The sequence below is a fragment of the Oncorhynchus mykiss genome, chromosome 19 (genome assembly GCF_057628025.1).
Source record: "Oncorhynchus mykiss isolate SJ-2025 chromosome 19, ASM5762802v1, whole genome shotgun sequence".
NCBI lineage: Eukaryota > Metazoa > Chordata > Actinopteri > Salmoniformes > Salmonidae > Oncorhynchus > Oncorhynchus mykiss.
In genome coordinates this window covers 73,327,061-73,351,749 of record NC_143040.1, presented here as the reverse complement: position 1 = coordinate 73,351,749, position 24,689 = coordinate 73,327,061, and the positions used below count along the sequence as shown (strand labels likewise).

At 45.5% G+C, this 24,689-nt stretch overlaps 1 protein-coding gene across 1 annotated transcript in view; it reads left to right on the top strand.

Moving 5' to 3' along the window:
* Positions 1-313: 313 nt before the first annotated feature.
* paplna (papilin a, proteoglycan-like sulfated glycoprotein) overlaps positions 314-24,689 on the top strand; it is a 98,922-nt gene continuing 74,546 nt past the window's right edge. The window contains 5 exon segments of the mRNA XM_090211710.1: positions 314-884; positions 3,359-3,421; positions 6,102-6,205; positions 15,464-15,524; positions 16,753-16,855. Coding sequence (XP_090067836.1) covers positions 3,371-3,421; positions 6,102-6,205; positions 15,464-15,524; positions 16,753-16,855 — 319 coding nt within the window. The 5' untranslated portion in view covers positions 314-884; positions 3,359-3,370.

Below are 24,689 nucleotides of genomic sequence, written 5' to 3'. Positions count from 1 at the left end.
CTAACGTCTTCACCATAACACCCATAAAAAAAACTGTGAAGGTACAAGCCTGTGTACACATAGGAGCTACCTTGAGGAAACGTAAAATCAAAAGGTCCGTCCAACTGATTCGTCGCCAGCTCTCATCAATCACCTTATTCACCTTATTATAAACCTATTCATATATATATATATAATTGTTAAACCCTGGTATTAACGAAGCTGTTATTAAACATCATAACACATTATTACACTATAATAATCTGACACCGCTCAACTCAAATAGCCCATACCGTAATGCTATAATAACAGTACCGGGTGTGAGCCACTAATCTCTCGTGGACAGATTCTCATGAACAGGAAATGACTAACTTTCGCGAAATAAATTGTGTTCTGAGGTAACCAAGATTAGAGGGCCACTGGTTTGTAAAAACGAGAATTACTCATTAAAAGTGTGTCCTGCACATTCATTCTGAGAAGAAGGATCTTAAAATCTACAAACGTTAATTAACAGTTATTTTTACAATCTGAAATGATAGCCTCACAATATTTCTCCCCGGTTGAGTTCTGTTCATTGACACACTGTAATCACCAGCGCGCAGATCCCGGGCACGACGGGGTTAGCCCGAGTGACGCACACAGAGGTTTTAACACCGACTGGACTCTTTCTCCTCTTTTCAATTTCAACTGGAAAGGGAAAGGAAAAGGGTCTTGCAGCTTGATAACCTCATCAGAACAGGAGTTGGGCAGCGGGGTTAATAACTAAAACCCTCCCCGGTAGAGAGACGAAGCCAGCAGGTAATATTAGAACCGCAGCTGCGGAGGTACTACAACACAGTGAAACCGCGCAGCACGGATTCATCGGCTATTTTGGATAGTTGAAGGGACGCAGAAACGCTCAAAGGGTAAGTTCTGACAACTTTTATTAGGATTTCTGCCATTTTGACTTTAGTAAGAATAGTTTCGTGGGAAATTTCTGGAAAGCCAACATTCTTGCGCACAATATTAAGCGTTTACAGGAGTTACTTTTCACATATTTCTGATTTGTAGGCAGGCTACCAGCTACTAATAGACTATTAATTTCTACTTTTAATTAACGTATACTACATTCAGTTCAGCCAAAGTCATTCAACATTTTTTTTCTCAACATAGTCTTAATGTTTTGCAGAGCAGAACAGAGCGTACCCTCTCCGGTTGGAGAATATAACGCATCTCCACTGGGGGAAAAAACGTATTAAATAAACTTTTCCCCCAAGTAATTTCAACAAAAGATCAATGTGATTACGTTGAATCAACGTGTAAAACTGATTAGATTAGCAAAAAGTCATCGACATAAGGACATTTAGTCTTTTTTTTTTACACAACCTTTAACCTGAATCTCATGACATGGTGAATAATATTTATTTTTTACATCAACTTGGAATTCATATTAGTTGACAACTAAAAAGCAAACGTCTGTTCCCAGTTTGTAATTTAATAATTTGTTCCCAGTTTGTAAAAAATAATGGACACAAATACTTCATTTGTAAATTAATGTCTGAGTGTTGGAGTGTGCCACTGACTTTCTGTAAATACAATAAAAACAAGAAAGTACTGGCATCTGGTTCGCTTAATTATAAGGAATTTTAAATTATTTATGCTTTTATTTTTGAAACTTAAGTACACGTAAAACCAAATACTTTTGGACTTTTTACTCAAGTAGTATTTTACTGGGTGACTTTCCACTTTTACTTGAGTCATTGTCTATTAAGGATATCTTTACTTTTACTCAGGTATGACGATTGAGTACTTTTTTCCACCACTGAGGGACATCCTCTTTTGTCACCTTCCATGAACCCCGTCTACCGTCAAGGCGCCCCGCCAACTCAGGATAGACCGAGGTTACCTATTGCTGTTTTTTTCCCCTGACAGGGTTTGAGGTTGTGAGACTATGGGAGTCACTTTATTTCACTCCAAATGATTCCCTGTTATTCTATTCTACTATTTTCTATGAAATGAATAGTTACGTGTTGAGAATACACACAAAAACACATTAACGTTACTTGCTTTATTCTGTTAGCACAACATTGAATAAATAAGTTATTATTAAAATATGCATAACTTTATTGATGGGCCATTCCTTCACAATGTGTGCTCGGTGTATTATACAGTGTGTGCACGTGTGTTTGTGTGCGTGCACGTGTGTTTGTTTGTGTATTCAGTAGGTGTGTGTGCACGTGTGTTTGTGTGCGTGCACGTGTGTTTGTTTGTGTATTCAGTAGGTGTGTGTTTGTGTGTTTGTGTGTTTGTACATGTGGTCAAGGAATGAGACTCTTGAGTGCAAAGAGTTTTTTTTGCTGACCAGTCTATTGACGGTGTTAGTGAGAGTTGAATCCTGTGACTGGGGCTCTGTCCTGACCCCCTAACTCTGACAGTTCCGGTAATAAGTTGAGGACAATAGGCTCATAGAGCCACTGACTCCATTAACAACCTTCAAGTGAGTGCAATTACGGACAGTCAGATCAGTCCAGACCAGAGTGTCCACTGCCCGCTGGGCTGCCTTGCCCCCCCTCGTTCAGGGAACCATAGTAAAACATTCTCCTATGTTCTCAGAACAGAACACCTCCGTTCTCAGAACAGAACTCCTCCGTTCAGAACAGAACACCTCCGTTCTCAGAACAGAACTCCTCCGTTCTCAGAACAGAACACCTCCGTTCTCAGAACAGAACTCCTCCGTTCTCAGAACAGAACTCCTCCGTTCTCAGAACAGAACACCTCCGTTAAGAACAGAACACCTCCGTTAAGAACAGAACTCCTCCGTTCTCAGAACAGAACTCCTCCGTTCTCAGAACAGAACTCCTCAGTTCTCAGAACAGAACTCCTCCGTTCTCAGAACAGAACTTCTCCGTTCTCAGAACAGAACTCCTCCGTTCTCAGAACAGAACACCTCCGTTCTCAAAATAGAACACCTCCGTTCTCAGAACAGACCACCTCCGTTCTCAGAACAGAACAACTCCGTTCTCAGAACACCTCCGTTCTCAGAACAGAACACCTCCGTTCTCAGAACAGAACACCTTCGTTCTCAGAACAGAACACCTCCGTTCTCAGAACAGAACACCTCCGTTCTCAGAACAGAACACCTCCGTTCTCAGAATTTTAATAACACCATTAAACATCTCACATAGGATTAGAAAATCACTTTATAATAATGATTGTAGAACTACTAGAAGCTAACACTTTTATCATACCGTTCGGTAATAAACCATTTATAAAGGCATTTTACAAAACCATCTTCCCACCATTTATTAATCATTGCTCTCACATGTTGTACATGTAAGTAAACATAGTTATTATAATCGCCTTTATCAGACTAACTAACTGGTTTTGTCGTCCCCATCAGTGAAAGAGGAAGATGCTGTGGTGTCTGGTTGCTGTGCAGCTGTTCTTGGCGCCAGCTCTCCTGGTAAGCAGACATGATGTCCATATGAATAGTGTTGCATTACTTTGTTATTGTATTCAGTGAAGACAAATTGTTACGTGGGGGAAAAAGCAGTCTGGTACAGGTAACACATCCAACCTACACTACATTATCAAAAGTATGTGGACACCCGTTGCTGACAGGTTTATAAAATCGAGCACACCGCCATGCAATCTCCATAGACAAACAGTAGCAGTAGAATGGCCCCATACTGAAGAGCTCAGTGACTTTCAACGTGGTACTGTCATAGGATGTCACCTTTCTATCAAGACAGTATGTCAAATTTCTGCCCTGCTGGGGCTCACCAGACACCCCTGCTTCACCAGCCTCCCCTGCTTCACCAGACTCCCCTGCTTCACCAGCCACCCCTGCTTCACCAGCCTCCCCTGCTTCACCAGCCACCCCTGCTTCACCAGCCACCCCTGCTTCACCAGCCTCCCCTGCTTCACCAGCCTCACCTGCTTCACCAGCCTCATCAGCCTCCCCTGCTTCACCAGCCTCCCCTGCTTCACCAGCCACCCCTGCTGGGACTGCCCCCGGTCAAGTGTAAGTGCTGTTATTGTGAAGTGGAAACGTCTAGGAGCAACAATGGCTCAGCCGTGAAGTGGTAGGCCACACAAGCTCACAGAAAGGGAACGCCGAGTGCTGAAGTGTATAGCGCTTAAAAATCGTCTGTCCTCGGTTGCAACACTCACTACTGAGTTCCAAACTGCCTCTGGAAGCAACATCAGCGCAAGAACTGTTCATCGGGAGCTTTATGAAATGGGTTTCCATGGCCGAGCAGCCGCACACAAGCCTCAGATCACCATGTGCAATGCCAAGCGTTGGCTGGAGTGGTGTAAAGCTCGCCACCATGGGACTCTGGAGCAGTTCTCTGGAGTGATGAATCACACTTCACCATCTGGCAGTCCTACGGACTTATCTGGGTTTGGCAGATGCCAGGAGACTGCTACTTGCCCTAATGCATAGTGCCAACTGTAAAGTTTGGTGGAGGAGGAATAATGGTCTGGGGCTGTTTTTCATGGTTCGGGCTCCTTAGCTCCAGTGAAGGGAAATAGACAATTATGTGCTTCCAACTTTGTGGCAGCAGTTTGGGGAAGGTCCTTTTCTGTTTCAGCATGACAATGTCCCCTTGCAGAAAGCGAGGTCAATGGTTTGTCGAAATTGGTGTGGAAGAACTGGACTGGCTTGCACAGAACCTTGACCTCAACCCCATCGAACACATTTGGGATGAGTTGGAACGCCGACTGCGAGCCAGGCCTAATCGCCCAACATCAGTCCCTGACCTCACTAATGCTCTTGTGGCTGAATGGAAGCAAGTCCCCCACAGCAATGTTCCAACATCTAGTGGAAAGCCTTCCCAGAAGAGTGGAGGCTGTTATAGCAGCAATGTTCCTACATCTAGTGGAAAGCCTTCCCAGAAGAGTGAAGGCTGTTATAGCAGCAAAGGGGGGACCAACTCCAGATTAACACCAATGATTTTGGAATCAGATGTTGGACGAGCAGGTGTCCACATACTTTTGGCCATGTAGTGTATGTGTTACAGTACTGTGTTATATAGGTCCCCACAGAGACCACACAGTAAACATGTAGACACTAGCTGTAAAATACTTAGGATGTCTGCTAAACATGTATTATTATAGGTGATAGGACAGTGGTGGCAGGACAGTGGTGGCAGGACAGTGGTGACAGGACAGTGGTGACACGATAGTGGTGACAGGACAGTGGTGAGGTAGATGGCAGGACAGTGGTGAGGTAGATGGCAGGATAGTGGTGACAGGACAGTGGTGACAGGATAGTGGTGACAGGATAGTGGTGACAGGACAGTGGTGACAGGATAGTGGTGACAGGATAGTGGTGACAGGATAGTGGTGACAGGATAGTGGTGACAGGACAGTGGTGAGGTAGATGACAGGATAGTGGTGACAGGATAGTGGTGAGGTAGATGACAGGATAGTGGTGAGGTAGATGACAGGATAGTGGTGAGGTAGATGACAGGATAGTGGTGAGGTAGATGACAGGACAGTGGTGAGGTAGATGACAGGATAGTGGTGAGGTAGATGACAGGATAGTGGTGAGGTAGATGACAGGATAGTGGTGAGGTAGGTGACAGGATAGAGGTTAGGTAGATGACAGGATAGTGGTGAGGTAGGTGACAGGATAGTGGTGAGGTGGGTGACAGGATAGTGGTGAGGTAGGTGACAGGATAGTGGTTAGGTAGATGACAGGATAGTGGTGAGGTAGATCACAGGATAGTGGTGAGGTAGGTGACAGGATAGTGGTGAGGTGGGTGACAGGATAGTGGTGAGGTGGGTGACAGGATAGTGGTGAGGTAGGTGACAGGATAGTGGTTAGGTAGATGACAGGATAGTGGTGAGGTAGATCACAGGATAGTGGCGAGGTAGGTGACAGGGGGGGGGGGGGGGGGGGGTATATGGGTCTGGAGTCAGAAGCTTTTACCACTACACCAGAGTCCGGCACGTGGCAACCTAGTCCTATAGGGCCCTATGGCTTCTTGTCAAAAGTAGTGCACTATATAGGGGATAGGGTACTTTTGAAGTAGTGAACTATATAGGGAATAGGGTACCTTTTGAAGTAGTGAACTATATATGGAATAGGGTACCTTTTGAGACTCTGACCACTATGTGTTGTTTTAAATGTCCAGCTGCCTAGTGGGGACTACTGGGAGGAATGGAGTCCCTATGGAGAATGTAGCAGGAGCTGTGGCAGTGGGGTTACCATGAGAACCAGGAGATGTGTTACCCAGAGGTAAGAGATTGGTTGTTTCTTTCTTTCTTTCTTTGTTTCTTTCTTTGTTTCTTTCTTTGTTGGACGTGACTCTACTCTTTCACTATAGTCTTTCCAACAGAGCTTAGCGGTGTTTTACAAGGACCAAAATGTTTAGCTTGACAGAAAGTCACATAGTGAGTTATGGATGTGGTTATGATGATATCAGGTTATATAGAACACCCATGAGTTATGGATGTGGTTATGATGATATCAGGTTATATAGAACACCCAGGAGTTATGGATGTGGTTATGATGATATCAGGTTATATAGAACACCCATGAGTTATGGATGTGGTTATGATGATATCAGGTTATATAGAACACCCAGGAGTTATGGATGTGGTTATGATGGTATCAGGTTATATAGAACACCCAGGAGTTATGGATGTGGTTATGATGATAGCAGGTTATGTACAACACCCAGGAGTTATGGATGTGGTTATGATGATATCAGGTTATATACAATACCCAGGAGTTATGGATGTGGTTATGATGATATCAGGTTATATAGAAGACCCTGGAGTTATGGATGTGGTTATGATGATATCAGGTTATATAGAACACCCAGGAGTTATGGATGTGGTTATGATGATATCAGGTTATGTACAACACCCAGGAGTTATGGATGCGGTTATGATGATATCAGGTTATATAGAACACCCAGGAGTCATCGATGTGGTTATGATGATATCAGGTTATGTACAACACCCAGGAGTTATGGATGCGGTTATGATGATATCAGGTTATATAGAACACCCAGGAGTCATCGATGTGGTTATGATGATATCAGGTTATATAGAATACCCAGGAGTTATGGATGTGGTTATGATGATATCAGGTTATATAGAACACCCAGGAGTTATGGATGTGGTTATGATGATATCAGGTTATATAGAACACCCAGGAGTTATGGATGTGGTTATGATGATATCAGGTTATATAGAACATCCAGGAGTTATGGATGTGTTATGATGATATCAGGTTATATAGAACACCCAGGAGTTATGGATGTGGTTATGATGATATCAGGTTATATAGAACACCCAGGAGTTATGAATGTGGTTATGATGATATCAGGTTATGTACAACACCCAGGAGTTATGGATGTGGTTATGATGATATCAGGTTATGTACAACACCCAGGAGTTATGGATGTGGTTATGATGATATCAGGTTATATAGAACACCCAGGAGTTATGGATGTGGTTATGATGATATCAGGTTATATAGAACACCCCCAGGAGTTATGGATGTGGTTATGATGATATCAGGTTATATAGAAGACCCTGGAGTTATGGATGTGGTTATGATGATATCAGGTTATATAGAACACCCAGGAGTTATGGATGTGGTTATGATGATATCAGGTTATATAGAACACCCAGGAGTTATGGATGTGGTTATGATGATATCAGGTTATGTACAACACCCAGGAGTTATGGATGTGGTTATGATGATATCAGGTTATATAGAACACCCAGGAGTTATGGATGTGGTTATGATGATATCAGGTTACATAGAACACCCTGGAGTTATGGATGTGGTTTTGATGATATCAGGTTATATAGAACACCCAGGAGTTATGGATGTGGTTATGATGATATCAGGTTATATAGAACACAGAGGAGTTATGGATATGGTTTTGATGATATCAGGTTAAATAGAATACCCGTGAGTTATGGATGTGGTTATGATGATATCAGGTTATATAGAACACCCAGGAGTTATGGATGTGGTTATGATGATATCAGGTTATATAGAACACCCAGGAGTTATGGATGTGGTTATGATATTATCAGGTTATGTACAACACCCAGGAGTTATGGATGTGGTTATGATGATATCAGGTTATATAGAACACCCAGGAGTTATGGATGTGGTTATGATGATATCAGGTTATATAGAACACCCAGGAGTTATGGATGTGGTTATGATGATATCAGGTTATATAGAACATCCAGGAGTTATGGATGTGTTATGATGATATCAGGTTATATAGAACACCCAGGAGTTATGGATGTGGTTATGATGATATCAGGTTATATAGAACACCCAGGAGTTATGGATGTGGTTATGATGATAGCAGGTTATGTACAACACCCAGGAGTTATGGATGTTGTTATGATGATATCAGGTTATATAGAACACCCAGGAGTCATGGATGTGGTTATGATGATATCAGGTTATATAGAACACCCAGGAGTTATGGATGTGGTTATGATGATATCAGGTTATATAGAACACCCAGGAGTCATGGATGTGGTTATGATGATATCAGGTTATGTAGAACACCCAGGAGTTATGGATGTGGTTATGATGATATCAGGTTATATAGAACACCCAGGAGTTATGGATGTGGTTATGATGATATCAGGTTATATAGAACACCCAGGAGTTATGGATGTGGTTATGATGATATCAGGTTATATAGAACACCCAGGAGTTATGGATGTGGTTATGATGATATCAGATTATATAGAACACCCAGGAGTTATGGATGTGGTTATGATTGTACTGTGTCCAGGCAAGATTGTAGGGAGTGGCACTTTAACTTTGAATAGGATCTCTATATTTAAGTTGGGTGTTGTCTTGTGTTCTCATGTGGTTGTGGCTTGTTGTGATGGAGTATTGACGATGACTATGATGGTCTATAACCCATATGATTATGTGAGTAAGCTGGTTAGAGAGAGAGGAGGGATAGAGAGGAGGGATAGAGAGGAGGGATAGAGAGGGAGGGATAGAGAGAGGAGGGATAGAGAGAGGAGGGATAGAGAGAGGAGGGATAGAGAGGAGGGATAGAGAGGAGGGATAGAGAGAGGAGGGATAGAGAGAGGAGGGATAGAGAGAGGAGGGATAGAGAGGAGGAATAGAGAGAGGAGGGATAGAGAGAGGAGGGATAGAGAGAGGAGGGATAGAGAGAGGAGGGATAGAGAGAGGAGGGATAGAGAGGAGGGATAGAGAGGAGGGATAGAGAGAGGAGGGATAGAGAGGAGGGATAGAGAGAGGAGGGATAGAGAGAGGAGGGATAGAGAGAGGAGGGATAGAGAGGAGGGATAGAGAGGAGGGATAGAGATATAAGGCGGCAGGTAGGCTAGTGGTTAGAGCGTTGGACCAGTAACCGAAAGGTTGCAAGATCGAATCCCAGAGCTGACAAGGTCGTTCTGTCGTTCTGCCCCTGAACAACAGTTAACCCACTGTTCCCCGGTAGGCTGTCATTGAAAATAAGAATATGTTCTTAACTGACTTGCCTAGTTAAATGAAGGTAAAATTAATAAATAAATAAAAAGAGAGAGGAGGGATAGAGACAGAGGTCATATCCAGCCTGTCCTGCCAGCTTGGTACATCGTATCTATCTCAGAGTTGTATCCATAAATCATAGAGCTGGAATCCAGCCTGCATGTTCCTTCTTGCTCCTCGTTGTAATGTGATCTCAGTGTACCGTATGAAGAGAGGCAAAACTGAAGTACAGTATGTGCTTCCCCCCCAAAAAAGACTTCAACCAATTGGATGAGGAGCTGCATCCTCAAGGGGTCATTGAGGTCACAACAACACAAACCCTTCCCGAGGTGCTTGGTTGTAAATGAGGGACTTTATCCTTAATCCCTTTTTCAGCTGTGATCTGTGCTGCCCAAAAGACAGAGATAAACTAACTGTTCATGATGGGATTGCAAGCCGTCATTAGTCAGCAGCTCTCTGCCTGATTGCAGTGAGTCCCAAATGGAACCCTATTCAGATTGAGAATGAGTCCCAAATGGAACCCTATTCAGATTGAGAATGGGTCCCAAATGGAACCCTATTCAGATTGACAATGAGTCCCAAATGGAACCCTATTCAGATTGAGAATGAGTCCCAAATGGAACCCTATTCAGATTGAGAATGAGTCCCAAATGGAACCCTATTCAGATTCAGGGTGAATCCCAAATGGAACCCTATTCAGATTCAGGGTGAGTCCCAAATGGAACCCTATTCTCTACATATTGTATTACTTTTGACACTGTATCTATGGGCCCTAGTCAAAAGTAGTGCACTACATAGGGAATAGGTTGCCATTTGGGATGTAACCTGAGTGATGGCAGGGATGGGTCAGGAATGAGTGTTGTGTTAAAGGAACAACCTCAAAGCTGAAAGTGCTTTTACAGGGCTGGGCCTGTGGGTTCTGGGCTGAGGGCTGGGCCTGCGGGTTCTGGGCTGTGGGCTGGGCCTGCGGGTTCTGGGCTGAGGGCTGGGCCTGCGGGTTCTGGGCTGAGTGCTGGGCCTGCGGGTTCTGGGCTGAGGGCTGGGCCTGCGGGTTCTGGTCTGAGGGCTGGGCCTGCGGGTTCTGGGCTGAGGGCCTGTGGGTTCTGGGCTGAGGGCTGGGCCTGCGGGTTCTGGGCTGAGGGCTGGGCCTGCGGGTTCTGGTCTGAGGGCTGGGCCTGCGGGTTCTGGGCTGAGGGCTGGGCCTGCGGGTTCTGGGCTGAGGGCTGGGCCTGCGGGTTCTGGGCTGAGGGCTGGGCCTGCGGGTTCTGGGCTGAGGGCTGGGCCTGCGGGTTCTGGGCTGAGGGCTGGGCCTGCGGGTTCTGGGCTGAGGGCTGGGCCTGCGAGTTGTGGTCTGAGGGCTGGGCCTGCGGGTTCTGGTCTGAGGGCTGGGCCTGCGGGTTCTGGGCTGGGCCTGTGGGTTCTGGGCTGAGGGCTGGGCCTGTGGGTTCTGGGCTGAGGGCTGGGCCTGCGGGTTCTGGTCTGAGGGCTGGGCCTGCGGGTTCTGGGCTGAGGGATGGTTCTGCGGGTTCTGGGCTGAGGGCTGGGCCTGCGGGTTCTGGGCTGAGGGCTGGGCCTGCGGGTTCTGGTCTGAGGGCTGGGCCTGTGGGTTCTGGGCTGAGGGCTGGGCCTGCGGTTTCTGGGCTGAGGGCTGGGCCTGCGGGTTCTGGGCTGAGACAAACAGAGACAGCTACCTAGACGTGCTGAAACACAGCTCACTGATGTCGTGGTTCATTTCACATGTAGGTTCTTGTATTTTGAATTATTTATTTTGGAACAGCAAAATGATTGTCTGTCGACAAAGACATAGAAATATCACAACACAGACGCTACATGACCAAAAGTATGTGGACACCTGCTCGTCCAACATCTCATTCCAAATTCACGGGCATTAATATGGAGTTGGTCCCCCCTTTGCTGCTCTGACAGCCTCCACTCTTCTGGGAAGGCTTTCCACTAGATGTAGGAACATTGCTGCTATAACAGCCTCCACTCTTCTGTGAAGGATTTCCACTAGATGTTGGAACATTGCTGCTATAACAGCCACTCTTCTGGGAAGGCTTTCCACTAGATGTAGGAACATTGCTGCTATAACAGCCTCCACTCTTCTGGGAAGGCTTTCCACTAGATGTAGGAACATTGCTGCTATAACAGCCTCCACTCTTCTGGGAAGGCTTTCCACTAGATGTTGGAACATTGCTGTGGGGGACTTGCTTCCATTCAGCAACAAGAGCATTAGTGAGGTCGGGCACTGATGTTGGGCGATTTAGGCCTGGCTCGCAGTCGGCGTTCCAATTCATCCCAATGATGTTCGATGGGGTTGAGATCAGGGCTCTGTGCAGGCCAGTCAAGTTCTTCCACACCGATCTCAACAAAACATTTCTGTATGGACCTCGCTTTGTGCACGGGGGCACTGTGATGCTGAAACAGGAAAGGACCTTCCCCAAACTGTTGCCACTAAGTTGAAAGCACAGAATCATCTAGAATGTTGTTGTATGCTTTAGCGTAAAAATTTCCCTTCACTGGAACTAAGGGGCCCGAACCATGAAAAACAGCCCCAGACCTCCTCCACCAAACTTTACAGTTGACACTATGAATTGAGGCAGGTAGCATTCTCCTGGCATCCGCCAAACTCAGATTCATCCGTTGTACCGTTAGATGTGAAGCGTGATTCATCATCACTCCAGAGAAGGCGTTTCCACTGCTCCGGAGTCCAATAGCTTTACACCACTCCAGCCGACGCTTGGCACTGCTCATGGTGCTGTTTGGAAACTCAGTTCTTGTGTTGACGTTGCGTGGCAGTGTGCTCGATTTTATACGGCTGTCAGCAGAGGGTCTGAAATAGCTGAATCCATTCATTTGAAGTGTTGTGTTTCTGTATGTAGTGTATTTGATTCAACACATGTGAAAGAGAGAGAGAGAGAGAGAGAAACACAGAGAGAGAGAGAGACAGAAAGAGAGAGAGAGAGACAGAAAGAGAGAGAGATAGAGAGAAACACAGAGAGAGAGATAGAGAGAAACACAGAGAGAGAGAGACAGAAAGAGAGAGAGAAACACAGAGAAACACAGAGAGAGAGAGAAACAGAGAGCGACACAGAGAGAGAGAGAAACAGAGAGAGAGAGAGAAACAGAGAGAGCTCTATTGTGCCTTTATGTCCATCCACGCCCTGTCGCCATGGCGATGGTTAAACAGTTTAAAACCTTTATCATTCATGTTGCCACTGCTCCACCTACACAGTCAGACAGCCTGCCCTCGGGGTGAACCATGCATGAGAGGCAAGTAGCGGGAACCTCTGGGACGCCAGCCCAGCCTCGGCCTTACCCGGCTCCTGTCTGGTGTCTCATCAGGAACATTAGTCAGAGGCCACACCCTTTACTTTCCATTATTACAGGCCATCACGCTGTTGACTTGAACTGTTTGTCTACGTCCCTAATGACACTATTTACCTTATGTAGTGCCCTTCTTATGAACAGGGCCCTTAGGACTCTGGTCAACAGTAGGGCACTATACTGTAGAGGACTGGTCAACAGTAGGGCACTATACTGTATAGGACTGGTCAACAGTAGGGCACTATACTGTAAAGGACTCTGGTCAACAGTAGGGCACTATACTGTATAGGACTGGTCAACAGTAGGGCACTATACTGTAAAGGGATGGTCAACAGTAGGGCACTATACTGTAGAGGACTCTGGTCAACAGTAGGGCACTATACTGTAAAGGACTCTGGTCAACAGTAGGGCACTATACTGTAGAGGACTCTGGTCAACAGTAGGGCACTATACTGTAAAGGACTCTGGTCAACAGTAGGGCACTATACTGTAGAGGACTCTGGTCAACAGTAGGGCACTACACTGTAAAGGACTCTGGTCAACAGTAGGGCACTATACTGTAGAGGACTCTGGTCAACAGTAGGGCACTATACTGTAAAGGACTCTGGTCAACAGTAGGGCACTATACTGTAGAGGACTCTGGTCAACAGTAGGGCACTATACTGTAAAGGACTCTGGTCAACAGTAGGGCACTATACTGTAGAGGACTCTGGTCAACAGTAGGGCACTACACTGTAAAGGACTCTGGTCAACAGTAGGGCACTATACTGTAGAGGACTCTGGTCAACAGTAGGGCACTATACTGTAGAGGACTCTGGTCAACAGTAGGGCACTATACTGTAAAGGACTCTGGTCAACAGTAGGGCACTATACTGTAAAGGACTCTGGTCAACAGTAGGGCACTATACTGTAAAGGACTCTGGTCAACAGTAGGGCACTACACTGTAAAGGACTCTGGTCAACAGTAGGGCACTATAAAGGAAACAGGGAGCTAATTGGGAGACAATCATTCTATTTACCTTTGCCATGTTGTTCAAACAGCACAGTGTGAAACGGAGGAGGAGGAAGAGGAGGGGGAGGAAGAGTCTGAGCCTGGATGAACTGAATAACACCGTAGCTTCAGGCTTTAGATCCCGGAGAGAGAACACTACCCAACCCTTACATGTTCCTGGTTCAGCCTCTTACTCATCAACTCATGAAAGGTGGAACATGTCTGGTATTGAGCCTGAGGCATAACAAGCCTGGGATTAAACACTGCCTGTATCTACAAAGTATCTGAGTAGGTGAGTGCTGATTTAGGATCAGTTTGGCCTTTCACATCATAATGAATAAGATGATGTAGACAGACTGCCTTGGTGGATGACACTGCAGGCCTGGAGGGGAAATAGGCCTCAGCTTGGCTCCTAGTACCAATCCTCTAAATACCAGTCCTTACCAACACCGCCATGCAGATCTACGATCAGCTTCCCCTGCACCTAGCCTCACCTGTGGGGAAAATGCTAAACTGACCCAGGATCAGCGTGTAGGCCAGGCGATTTCACCCTGTACATACTGAAGGAAACCAACGCTCTTGTAGGGACACAACTCCAAGGTTCTGTCCCAAATGGAATCCTATCATCTATGTACTACACTACTTTGACCAGGGCCCATAAAGCTCTGGGTCGTGCACTATACAGGGACGGAATGGGCTGCCATTTGGGATGTAGACCAAAACAATTAGCTGCCTCATGGTTAGCTGCCTGTAGCCTGGGTGCTGATATAGGTGGAGGATGAGGAGGAGGATGAGGAAGAGGAGGAGGAGGAGGAATAGAAGGAAGAAGAGGAGGAGGAAGAAGAGGGGGAGGAAGAAGAGGAGGAGGAGGAGGAATAGAAGGAAGAGGAGGAGGAAGAGGAATAGAAGGAAGAAGAGGAGGAGGAAGAGGAGAAGGAAGAGGAGGAGGAGGAAGAATAGAAGGAAGAAGAGGAGGAGGAAGAAGAGGGGGAGGAAGAAGAGGAGGAGGAGGAGGAATAGAAGGAAGAGGAGGAGGAAGAGGAATAGAAGGAAGAAGAGGCGGAGGAAGAGGAGAAGGAAGAAGAGGAGGAGGAAGAAGAGGAGGAAGTTGAGGAAGAGGAAAAAGAGGAGGGGGAAGAAGTTGAGGAGGAGGAGGAATAGAAGGAAGAGGAGGAGGAAGAGGAATAGAAGGAAGAAGAGGAGGAGGAAGAGGAGAAGGAAGAAGAGGAGGAGGAAGAAGAGGAGGAAGTTGAGGGAGAGGAAAAAGAGGAGGGGGAGGAAGTTGAGGAGGAGGAGGAGGAGGAATAGAAGGAAGAAGGGGAGGAAGAAGAGGAGAAGGAAGAAGAGGAGGAGGAAGTTGAGGAAGAGGAGGAGGAGGAATAGAAGGAAGAAGAGGAGGAAGAAGAGGATGATGAAGAGGAGGAGAGGAATGCAAAGGAGGAGGAGGAAGGGGAGGAGGAGGAGTAAGAGGAGGGGGGAGGAGGCTAAGTCCCCGATCTGTACCTAGGATGAACTTCAACTTGGAGCTCTGAGCCCACTGAACATAGCCTGGTCCCAGATCTGTTTGTGCTGTCTTGCCAAGTCCTAGGTCATTGTCATGCTAAACATGTCGTGGCAAGACAGAACAGAACTGGTTTAATCAATGAATAACTTGGTTGTTTTCTCTGTTTCTTGGTCGGTAGGACTGATGGAGGGAACAACTGTGTGGGGCCAGACAAGTCCTACCGCTCATGTAACATCCAGGTAAACAACATTCTTGGTGTAGTGCCTAAGTACTTCCTTTAGAGGTGTTTTCAATCTGATTCACAGCTTCTTAATCCTTAAGGCTTTACTATGTGGGTCTTGATCAGGTCAGGTACGTTCCTGTGGTTCACCCATTAAACCCTCTTCTCACCATGATTGATGATAGATAGTCACCTCTGGATGTTCCTCTCGGTCTGTACGACATCCTCTCTGATAGATAGTCACCTCTGTTCCTCTCTGTCTCTACGTCATCCTCTCTGATAGATAGTCACCTCTGGATGTTCCTCTCTGTCTGTACGTCATCCTCTCTGATAGATAGTCACCTCTGTTCCTCCTGTCTGTACGTCATCCTCTCTGTCTGTACGTCATCCTCTCTGATAGATAGTCACCTCTGTTCGTCCTGTCTGTACATCATCCTCTCTGATAGATAGTCACCTCTGGATGTTCCTCCTGTCTGTACGTCATCCTCTCTGATAGATAGTCACCTCTGTTCCTCCTGTCTGTACGTCATCCTCTCTGTCTGTACATCATCCTCTCTGATAGATAGTCACCTCTGTTCCTCCTGTCTGTACGTCATCCTCTCTGTCTGTACATCATCCTCTCTGATAGATAGTCACCTCTGTTCCTCCTGTCTGTACGTCATCCTCTCTGTCTGTACATCATCCTCTCTGATAGATAGTCACCTCTGTTCCTCCTGTCTGTATGTCATCCTCTCTGATAGATAGTCACCTCTGTTCCTCCTGTCTGTACATCATCCTCTCTGATAGATAGTCACCTCTGTTCCTCCTGTCTGTACGTCATCCTCTCTGATAGATAGTCACCTCTGTTCCTCCTGTCTGTACGTCATCCTCTCTGTCTGTACATCATCCTCTCTGATAGATAGTCACCTCTGTTCCTCCTGTCTGTATGTCATCCTCTGATAGATATAATACATTTATGTCTGTATTTACATAGACTTACTGTTGGTGTAACTCTCTCACAGTTGTCAGATCAGTTGTTATAGAGCGAATAGTTTATTCTCCGTTAGTCATTACCTCCACATGAAATACTTTTCTCTGCAGCAGCTCATGTTTTTATTAAAGGGATCAACTATACCGTCCGTTCTATGTGTTGAGTTCATACCGAGACATTGGAAGGTGTTATACAATAGTGCACTGTCTATACTGCCAATGCTCTGACTCCTGACCTCTAACCTCTAACCCCATCCCTCTCATGGTGTGTCACACAGGACTGCCCAGGGGGATCCAGAGACTTCAGAGAGGAACAGTGTTCTCAGTTTGATGGATCTGACTTCCAGGGAAAACGATACAAATGGCTCCCATACTATGGAGGTGAGTCAGGAGGGCCTGAGGGCCCGGGGCTTTATACAGCTCCCATACTATGGAGGTGAGTCAGGAGGGCCTGAGGGCCCGGGGCTTTATACAGCTCCCATACTATGGAGGTGAGTCAGGAGGGCCTGAGGGCCGGGGCTTTATACAGCTCCCATACTATGGAGGTGAGTCAGGAGGGCCTGAGGGCCGGGGCTTTATACAGCTCCCATACTATGGAGGTGAGTCAGGAGGGCCTGAGGGCCGGGGCTTTATACAGCTCCCATACTATGGAGGTGAGTCAGGAGGGCCTGAGGGCCGGGGCTTTATACAGCTCCCATACTATGGAGGTGAGTCAGGAGGGCCTGAGGGCCGGGGCTTTATACAGCTCCCATACTATGGAGGTGAGTCAGGAGGGCCTGAGGGCCCGGGGCTTTATACAGCTCCCATACTATGGAGGTGAGTCAGGAGGGCCTGAGGGCCGGGGCTTTATACAGCTCCCATACTATGGAGGTGAGTCAGGAGGGCCTGAGGGCCGGGGCTTTATACAGCTCCCATACTATGGAGGTGAGTCAGGAGGGCCTGAGGGCCCGGGGCTTTATACAGCTCCCATACTATGGAGGTGAGTCAGGAGGGCCTGAGGGCCGGGGCTTTATACAGCTCCCATACTATGGAGGTGAGTCAGGAGGGCCTGAGGGCCGGGGCTTTATACAGCTCCCATACTATGGAGGTGAGTCAGGAGGGCCTGAGGGCCCGGGGCTTTATACAGCTCCCATACTATGGAGGTGAGTCAGGAGGGCCTGAGGGCCGGGGCTTTATACAGCTCCCATACTATGGAGGTGAGTCAGGAGGGCCTGAGGGCCGGGGCTTTATACAGCTCCCATACTATGGAGGTGAGTCAGGAGGGCCTGAGGGCCGGGGCTTTATACAGCTCCCATACTATGGAGGTGAGTCAGGAGGGCCTGAGGGCCGGGGCTTTATACAGCTCCCATACTATGGAGGTGAGTCAGGAGGGCCTGAGGGCCGGGGCTTTATACAGCTCCCATACTATGGAGGTGAGTCAGGAGGGCCTGAGGGCCGGGGCTTTATACAGCTCCCATACTATGGAGGTGAGTCAGGAGGGCCTGAGGGCCCGGGGCTTTATACAGCTCCCATACTATGGAGGTGAGTCAGGAGGGCCTGAGGGCCGGGGCTTTATACAGCTCCCATACTATGGAGGTGAGTCAGGAGGGCCTGAGGGCCGGGGCTTTATACAGCTCCCATACTATGGAGGTGAGTCAGGAGGGCCTGAGGGCCCGGGGCTTTATACAGCTCCCATACTATGGAGGTGAGTCAGGAGGGCCTGAGGGCCGGGGCTTTATACAGCTCCCATACTATGGAGGTGAGTCAGGAGGGCCTGAGGGCCGGGGCTTTATACAGCTCCCATACTATGGAGGTGAGTCAGGAGGGCCTGAGGGCCGGGGCTTTATACAGCTCCCATACTATGGAGGTGAGTCAGGAGGGCCTGAGGGCCGGGGCTTTATACAGCTCCCATACTATGGAGGTGAGTCAGGAGGGCCTGAGGGCCGGGGCTTTATACAGCTCCCATACTATGGAGGTGAGTCAGGAGGGCCTGAGGGCCGGGGCTTTATACAGCTCCCATACTATGGAGGTGAGTCAGGAGGGCCTGAGGGCCGGGGCTTTATACAGCTCCCATACTATGGAGGTGAGTCAGGAGGGCCTGAGGGCCGGGGCTTTATACAGCTCCCATACTATGGAGGTGAGTCAGGAGGGCCTGAGGGCCGGGGCTTTATACAGCTCCCATACTATGGAGGTGAGTCAGGAGGGCCTGAGGGCCGGGGCTTTATACAGCTCCCATACTATGGAGGTGAGTCAGGAGGGCCTGAGGGCCGGGGCTTTATACAGCTCCCATACTATGGAGGTGAGTCAGGAGGGCCTGAGGGCCCGGGGCTTTATACAGCTCCCATACTATGGAGGTGAGTCAGGAGGGCCTGAGGGCCGGGGCTTTATACAGCTCCCATACTATGGAGGTGAGTCAGGAGGGCCTGAGGGCCGGGGCTTTATACAGCTCCCATACTATGGAGGTGAGTCAGGAGGGCCTGAGGGCCGGGGCTTTATACAGCTCCCATACTATGGAGGTGAGTCAGGAGGGCCTGAGGGCCGGGGCTTTATACAGCTCCCATACTATGGAGGTGAGTCAGGAGGGCCTGAGGGCCGGGGCTTTATACAGCTCCCATACTATGGAGGTGAGTCAGGAGGGCCTGAGGGCCGGGGCTTTATACAGCTCCCATACTATGGAGGTGAGTCAGGAGGGCCTGAGGGCCGGGGCTTTATACAGCTCCCATACTATGGAGGTGAGTCAGGAGGGCCTGAGGGCCGGGGCTTTATACAGCTCCCATACTATGGAGGTGAGTCAGGAGGGCCTGAGGGCCGGGGCTTTATACAGCTCCCATACTATGGAGGTGAGTCAGGAGGGCCTGAGGGCCCGGGGCTTTATACAGCTCCCATACTATGGAGGTGAGTCAGGACAGGAGAATTTGGGCAAGTCATTAGGGGTATAAGGTTTGGTAGTGACTCTATACTGTAATTAGGGGTATAAGGCTTGGTAATGACTGTTACACACACCTCTATGAAGAGGGAACGCAACACCCTGCTACAACTAAACTCTCTGTGAAGTGAAAAAGGTATGGATTGTAGGTGTGAGTAAGGATGACAACAGGCAGAATGTGGTACCGTTTACAAGGACTTTATTCCTTTACACGGTAATATGGGAAAAAGGGGTTGGACGGAACCAAAGCAAAGAAAGTAAATCTCAAAGCCCCCCCCCCCTCCTTATCTTACCTGTCTAACCACTTTCACCTAATTTAGCACCACCTGGTGCCCTAACCAAAATACAGGGGGTTGTCCCAGGTCTTACCTAGTGTGCCTAGACAGTGAATATACTACGGGTATATGTATGCCCGCGGACCTCTTGCCTAAACACTCCCAAGGTGCCTTCCCCTTCCCCCCCTGGGAACAAATGAAACAGAATATTAAACAATTTCACAAACAAACTGAGAAACACAGAACATAAAATAAGCAACAAACTCACAAAACATACCAACTTCCCAGCAATGAACTCCCGGCAATTCAACCTCCAGCAAAATCTACCTATCACATTCAATCGCTCTGCAATGACTTCCCGGCAAATCAACCTCCAGCAAAATCTACCTATCACATTCAATCGCTCTGCAATGACTTCCCAGCAATGAACCACCAGCAAAATCTACCTATCACAATCAATCGCTCTGCAATGACTTCCCAGCAATGAACCACCAGCAAAATCTACCTATCACAATCAATCGCTCTGCAATGACTTCCCAGCAATGAACCACCAGCAAAATCTACCTATCACATTCAATCGCTCTGCAATGACTTCCCAGCAATGAACCACCAGCAAAATCTACCTATCACATTCAATCGCTCTGCAATGACTTCCCAGCAATGAACCACCAGCAAAATCTACCTATCACAATCAATCGCTCTGCAATGACTTCCCAGCAATGAACCACCAGCAAAATCTACCTATCACAATCAATCGCTCTGCAATGACTTCCCAGCAATGAACCACCAGCAAAATCTACCTATCACAATCAATCGCTCTGCAATGACTTCCCAGCAATGAACCACCAGCAAAATCTACCTATCACATTCAATCGCTCTGCAATGACTTCCCAGCAATGAACCACCAGCAAAATCTACCTATCACAATCAATCGCTCTGCAATGACTTCCCAGCAATGAACCACCAGCAAAATCTACCTATCACAATCAATCGCTCTGCAATGACTTCCCAGCAATGAACCACCAGCAAAATCTACCTATCACAATCAATCGCTCTGCAATGACTTCCCAGCAATGAACCACCAGCAAAATCTACCTATCACAATCAATCGCTCTGCAATGACTTCCCAGCAATGAACCACCAGCAAAATCTACCTATCACAATCAATCGCTCTGCAATGACTTCCCAGCAATGAACCACCAGCAAAATCTACCTATCACAATCAATCTCTCTGCAATGACTTCCCAGCAAATCTCCCTCTCCTGAACAGAACACTGGCTTTTATATAGCTTCAGATTAAATGGGTACTTGGAGACAGCTGCGTCTTGACGAGGGGGCGGGGTCAGCTCTCCAATTAGCCATGGAGTCGACCAATCAGCTGCTTGAGGGATTTCAGGAAGCCATTTCCTGAAATAAACACATGCAAATACACAAACTACAACACATAAACTGGGGAACGTAACAATGACTCTATACTGTCATTAGGGGTGTAAGGTTTGGTAGTGACTCTATACTGTAATTAGGGGTGTAAGGTTTGGTAATGATAGTATATTGTAATTAGGGGTGTAAGGTTTGGTAATGACTCTATACTGTAATTAGGGGTGTAAGGTTTGGTAATGATAGTATATTGTAATTAGGGGTGTAAGGTTTGGTAATGACTCTATACTGTAACTAGGGGTGTAAGGTTTGGTAATGACTCTATACTGTAATTAGGGGTGTAAGGTTTGGTAATGACTCTATACTGTAATTAGGGGTGTAAGGTTTGGTAATGATAGTATATTGTAATTAGGGGTGTAAGGTTTGGTAATGACTCTATACTGTAACTAGGGGTGTAAGGTTTGGTAATGACTCTATACTGTAATTAGGGGTGTAAGGTTTGGTAATGACTCTATACTGTAATTAGGGGTGTAAGGTTTGGTAATGACTCTATACTGTAATTAGGGGTGTAAGGTTTGGTAATGATAGTATATTGTAATTAGGGGTGTAAGGTTTGGTAATGATAGTATATTGTAATTAGGGGTGTAAGGTTTGGTAATGACTCTATACTGTAACTAGGGTTATAAGGTTTGGTAATGACTCTATACTGTAATTAGGGGTGTAAGGTTTGGTAATGATAGTATATTGTAATTAGGGGTGTAATGTTTGGTAATGATAGTATATTGTAACTAGGGGTGTAAGGTTTGGTAATGACTCTATACTGTCATTAGGGGTGTAAGGTTTGGTAATGACTCTATACTGTAACTAGAGGTGTAAGGTTTGGTAATGACTCTATACTGTAACTAGAGGTGTAAGGTTTGGTAATGACTCTATACTGTAACTAGGGGTGTAAGGTTTGGTAATGATAGTATATTGTAATTAGAGGTGTAAGGTTTGGTAATGACTCTATACTGTCATTAGGGTTATAAGGTTTGGTAATGATAGTATATTGTAATTAGGGGTGTAAGGTTTGGTAATGACTCTATACTGTCATTAGGGTTATAAGGTTTGGTAATGATAGTATATTGTAATTAGGGGTGTAAGGTTTGGTAATGACTCTATACTGTAATTAGGGGTGTAAGGTTTGGTAATGATAGTATATTGTAATTAGGGGTGTAAGGTTTGGTAATGATAGTATATTGTAATTAGAGGTGTAAGGTTTGGTAATGACTCTATACTGTAATTAGGGGTGTAAGGTTTGGTAATGACTCTATACTGTAATTAGAGGTGTAAGGTTTGGTAATGATAGTATATTGTAATTAGGGGTGTAAGGTTTGGTAATGACTCTATACTGTAATTAGGGGTGTAATGTTTGGTAATGATAGTATATTGTAATTAGGGGTGTAAGGTTTGGTAATGACTCTATACTGTAATTAGGGGTGTAAGGTTTGGTAATGATAGTATATTGTAATTAGGGGTGTAAGGTTTGGTAATGATAGTATATTGTAATTAGGGGTGTAAGGTTTGGTAATGACTCTATACTGTAATTAGGGGTGTAAGGTTTGGTAATGACTCTATACTGTAACTAGGGGTGTAAGGTTTGGTAATGATAGTATATTGTAATTAGGGGTGTAAGGTTTGGTAATGACTCTATACTGTAACTAGGGGTGTAAGGTTTGGTAATGATAGTATATTGTAATTAGGGGTGTAAGGTTTGGTAATGACTCTATACTGTAATTAGGGGTGTAAGGTTTGGTAATGACTCTATACTGTAATTAGGGGTGTAAGGTTTGGTAATGACTCTATATTGTAATTAGGGGTGTAAGGTTTGGTAATGACTCTATACTGTAATTAGGGGTGTAAGGTTTGGTAATGACTCTATACTGTAATTAGAGGTGTAAGGTTTGGTAATGATAGTATATTGTAATTAGGGGTGTAAGGTTTGGTAATGACTCTATACTGTCATTAGGGTTATAAGGTTTGGTAATGATAGTATATTGTAATTAGGGGTGTAAGGTTTGGTAATGATAGTATATTGTAATTAGGGGTGTAAGGTTTGGTAATGACTCTATACTGTAATTAGGGGTGTAAGGTTTGGTAATGATAGTATATTGTAATTAGAGGTGTAAGGTTTGGTAATGACTCTATACTGTAATTAGGGGTGTAAGGTTTGGTAGTGACTCTATACTGTAACTAGGGGTGTAAGGTTTGGTAATGATAGTATATTGTAATTAGGGGTGTAAGGTTTGGTAATGACTCTATACTGTCATTAGGGTTATAAGGTTTGGTAATGACTCTATACTGTAATTAGGGGTGTAAGGTTTGGTAATGATAGTATATTGTAATTAGAGGTGTAAGGTTTGGTAATGACTCTATACTGTAATTAGGGGTGTAAGGTTTGGTAATGATAGTATATTGTAATTAGAGGTGTAAGGTTTGGTAATGACTCTATACTGTCATTAGGGTTATAAGGTTTGGTAATGACTCTATACTGTAATTAGGGGTGTAAGGTTTGGTAATGATAGTATATTGTAATTAGAGGTGTAAGGTTTGGTAATGACTCTATACTGTAATTAGGGGTGTAAGGTTTGGTAATGATAGTATATTGTAATTAGAGGTGTAAGGTTTGGTAATGACTCTATACTGTAATTAGGGGTGTAAGGTTTGGTAATGATAGTATATTGTAATTAGGGGTGTAAGGTTTGGTAATGACTCTATACTGTAACTAGGGGTGTAAGGTTTGGTAATGACTCTATACTGTAACTAGAGGTGTAAGGTTTGGTAATGACTCTATACTGTAACTAGGGGTGTAAGGTTTGGTAATGACTCTATACTGTAATTAGGGGTGTAAGGTTTGGTAATGATAGTATATTGTAATTAGGGGTGTAATGTTTGGTAATGACTCTATACTGTAACTAGGGGTATAAGGTTTGGTAATGACTCTATACTGTAACTAGGGTTATAAGGTTTGGTAATGACTCTATACTGTAATTAGGGGTGTAAGGTTTGGTAATGATAGTATATTGTAATTAGGGGTGTAAGGTTTGGTAATGACTCTATACTGTCATTAGGGTTATAAGGTTTGGTAATGATAGTATATTGTAATTAGGGGTGTAAGGTTTGGTAATGATAGTATATTGTAATTAGGGGTGTAAGGTTTGGTAATGACTCTATACTGTAATTAGGGGTGTAAGGTTTGGTAATGATAGTATATTGTAATTAGGGGTGTAAGGTTTGGTAATGATAGTATATTGTAATTAGGGGTGTAAGGTTTGGTAATGACTCTATACTGTAATTAGGGGTGTAAGGTTTGGTAATGATAGTATATTGTAATTAGGGGTGTAAGGTTTGGTAATGATAGTATATTGTAATTAGGGGTGTAAGGTTTGGTAATGATAGTATATTGTAATTAGGGGTGTAAGGTTTGGTAATGACTCTATACTGTAATTAGGGGTGTAAGGTTTGGTAATGACTCTATACTGTAACTAGGGGTGTAAGGTTTGGTAATGACTCTATACTGTAACTAGGGGTGTAAGGTTTGGTAATGATAGTATATTGTAATTAGAGGTGTAAGGTTTGGTAATGACTCTATACTGTAACTAGAGGTGTAAGGTTTGGT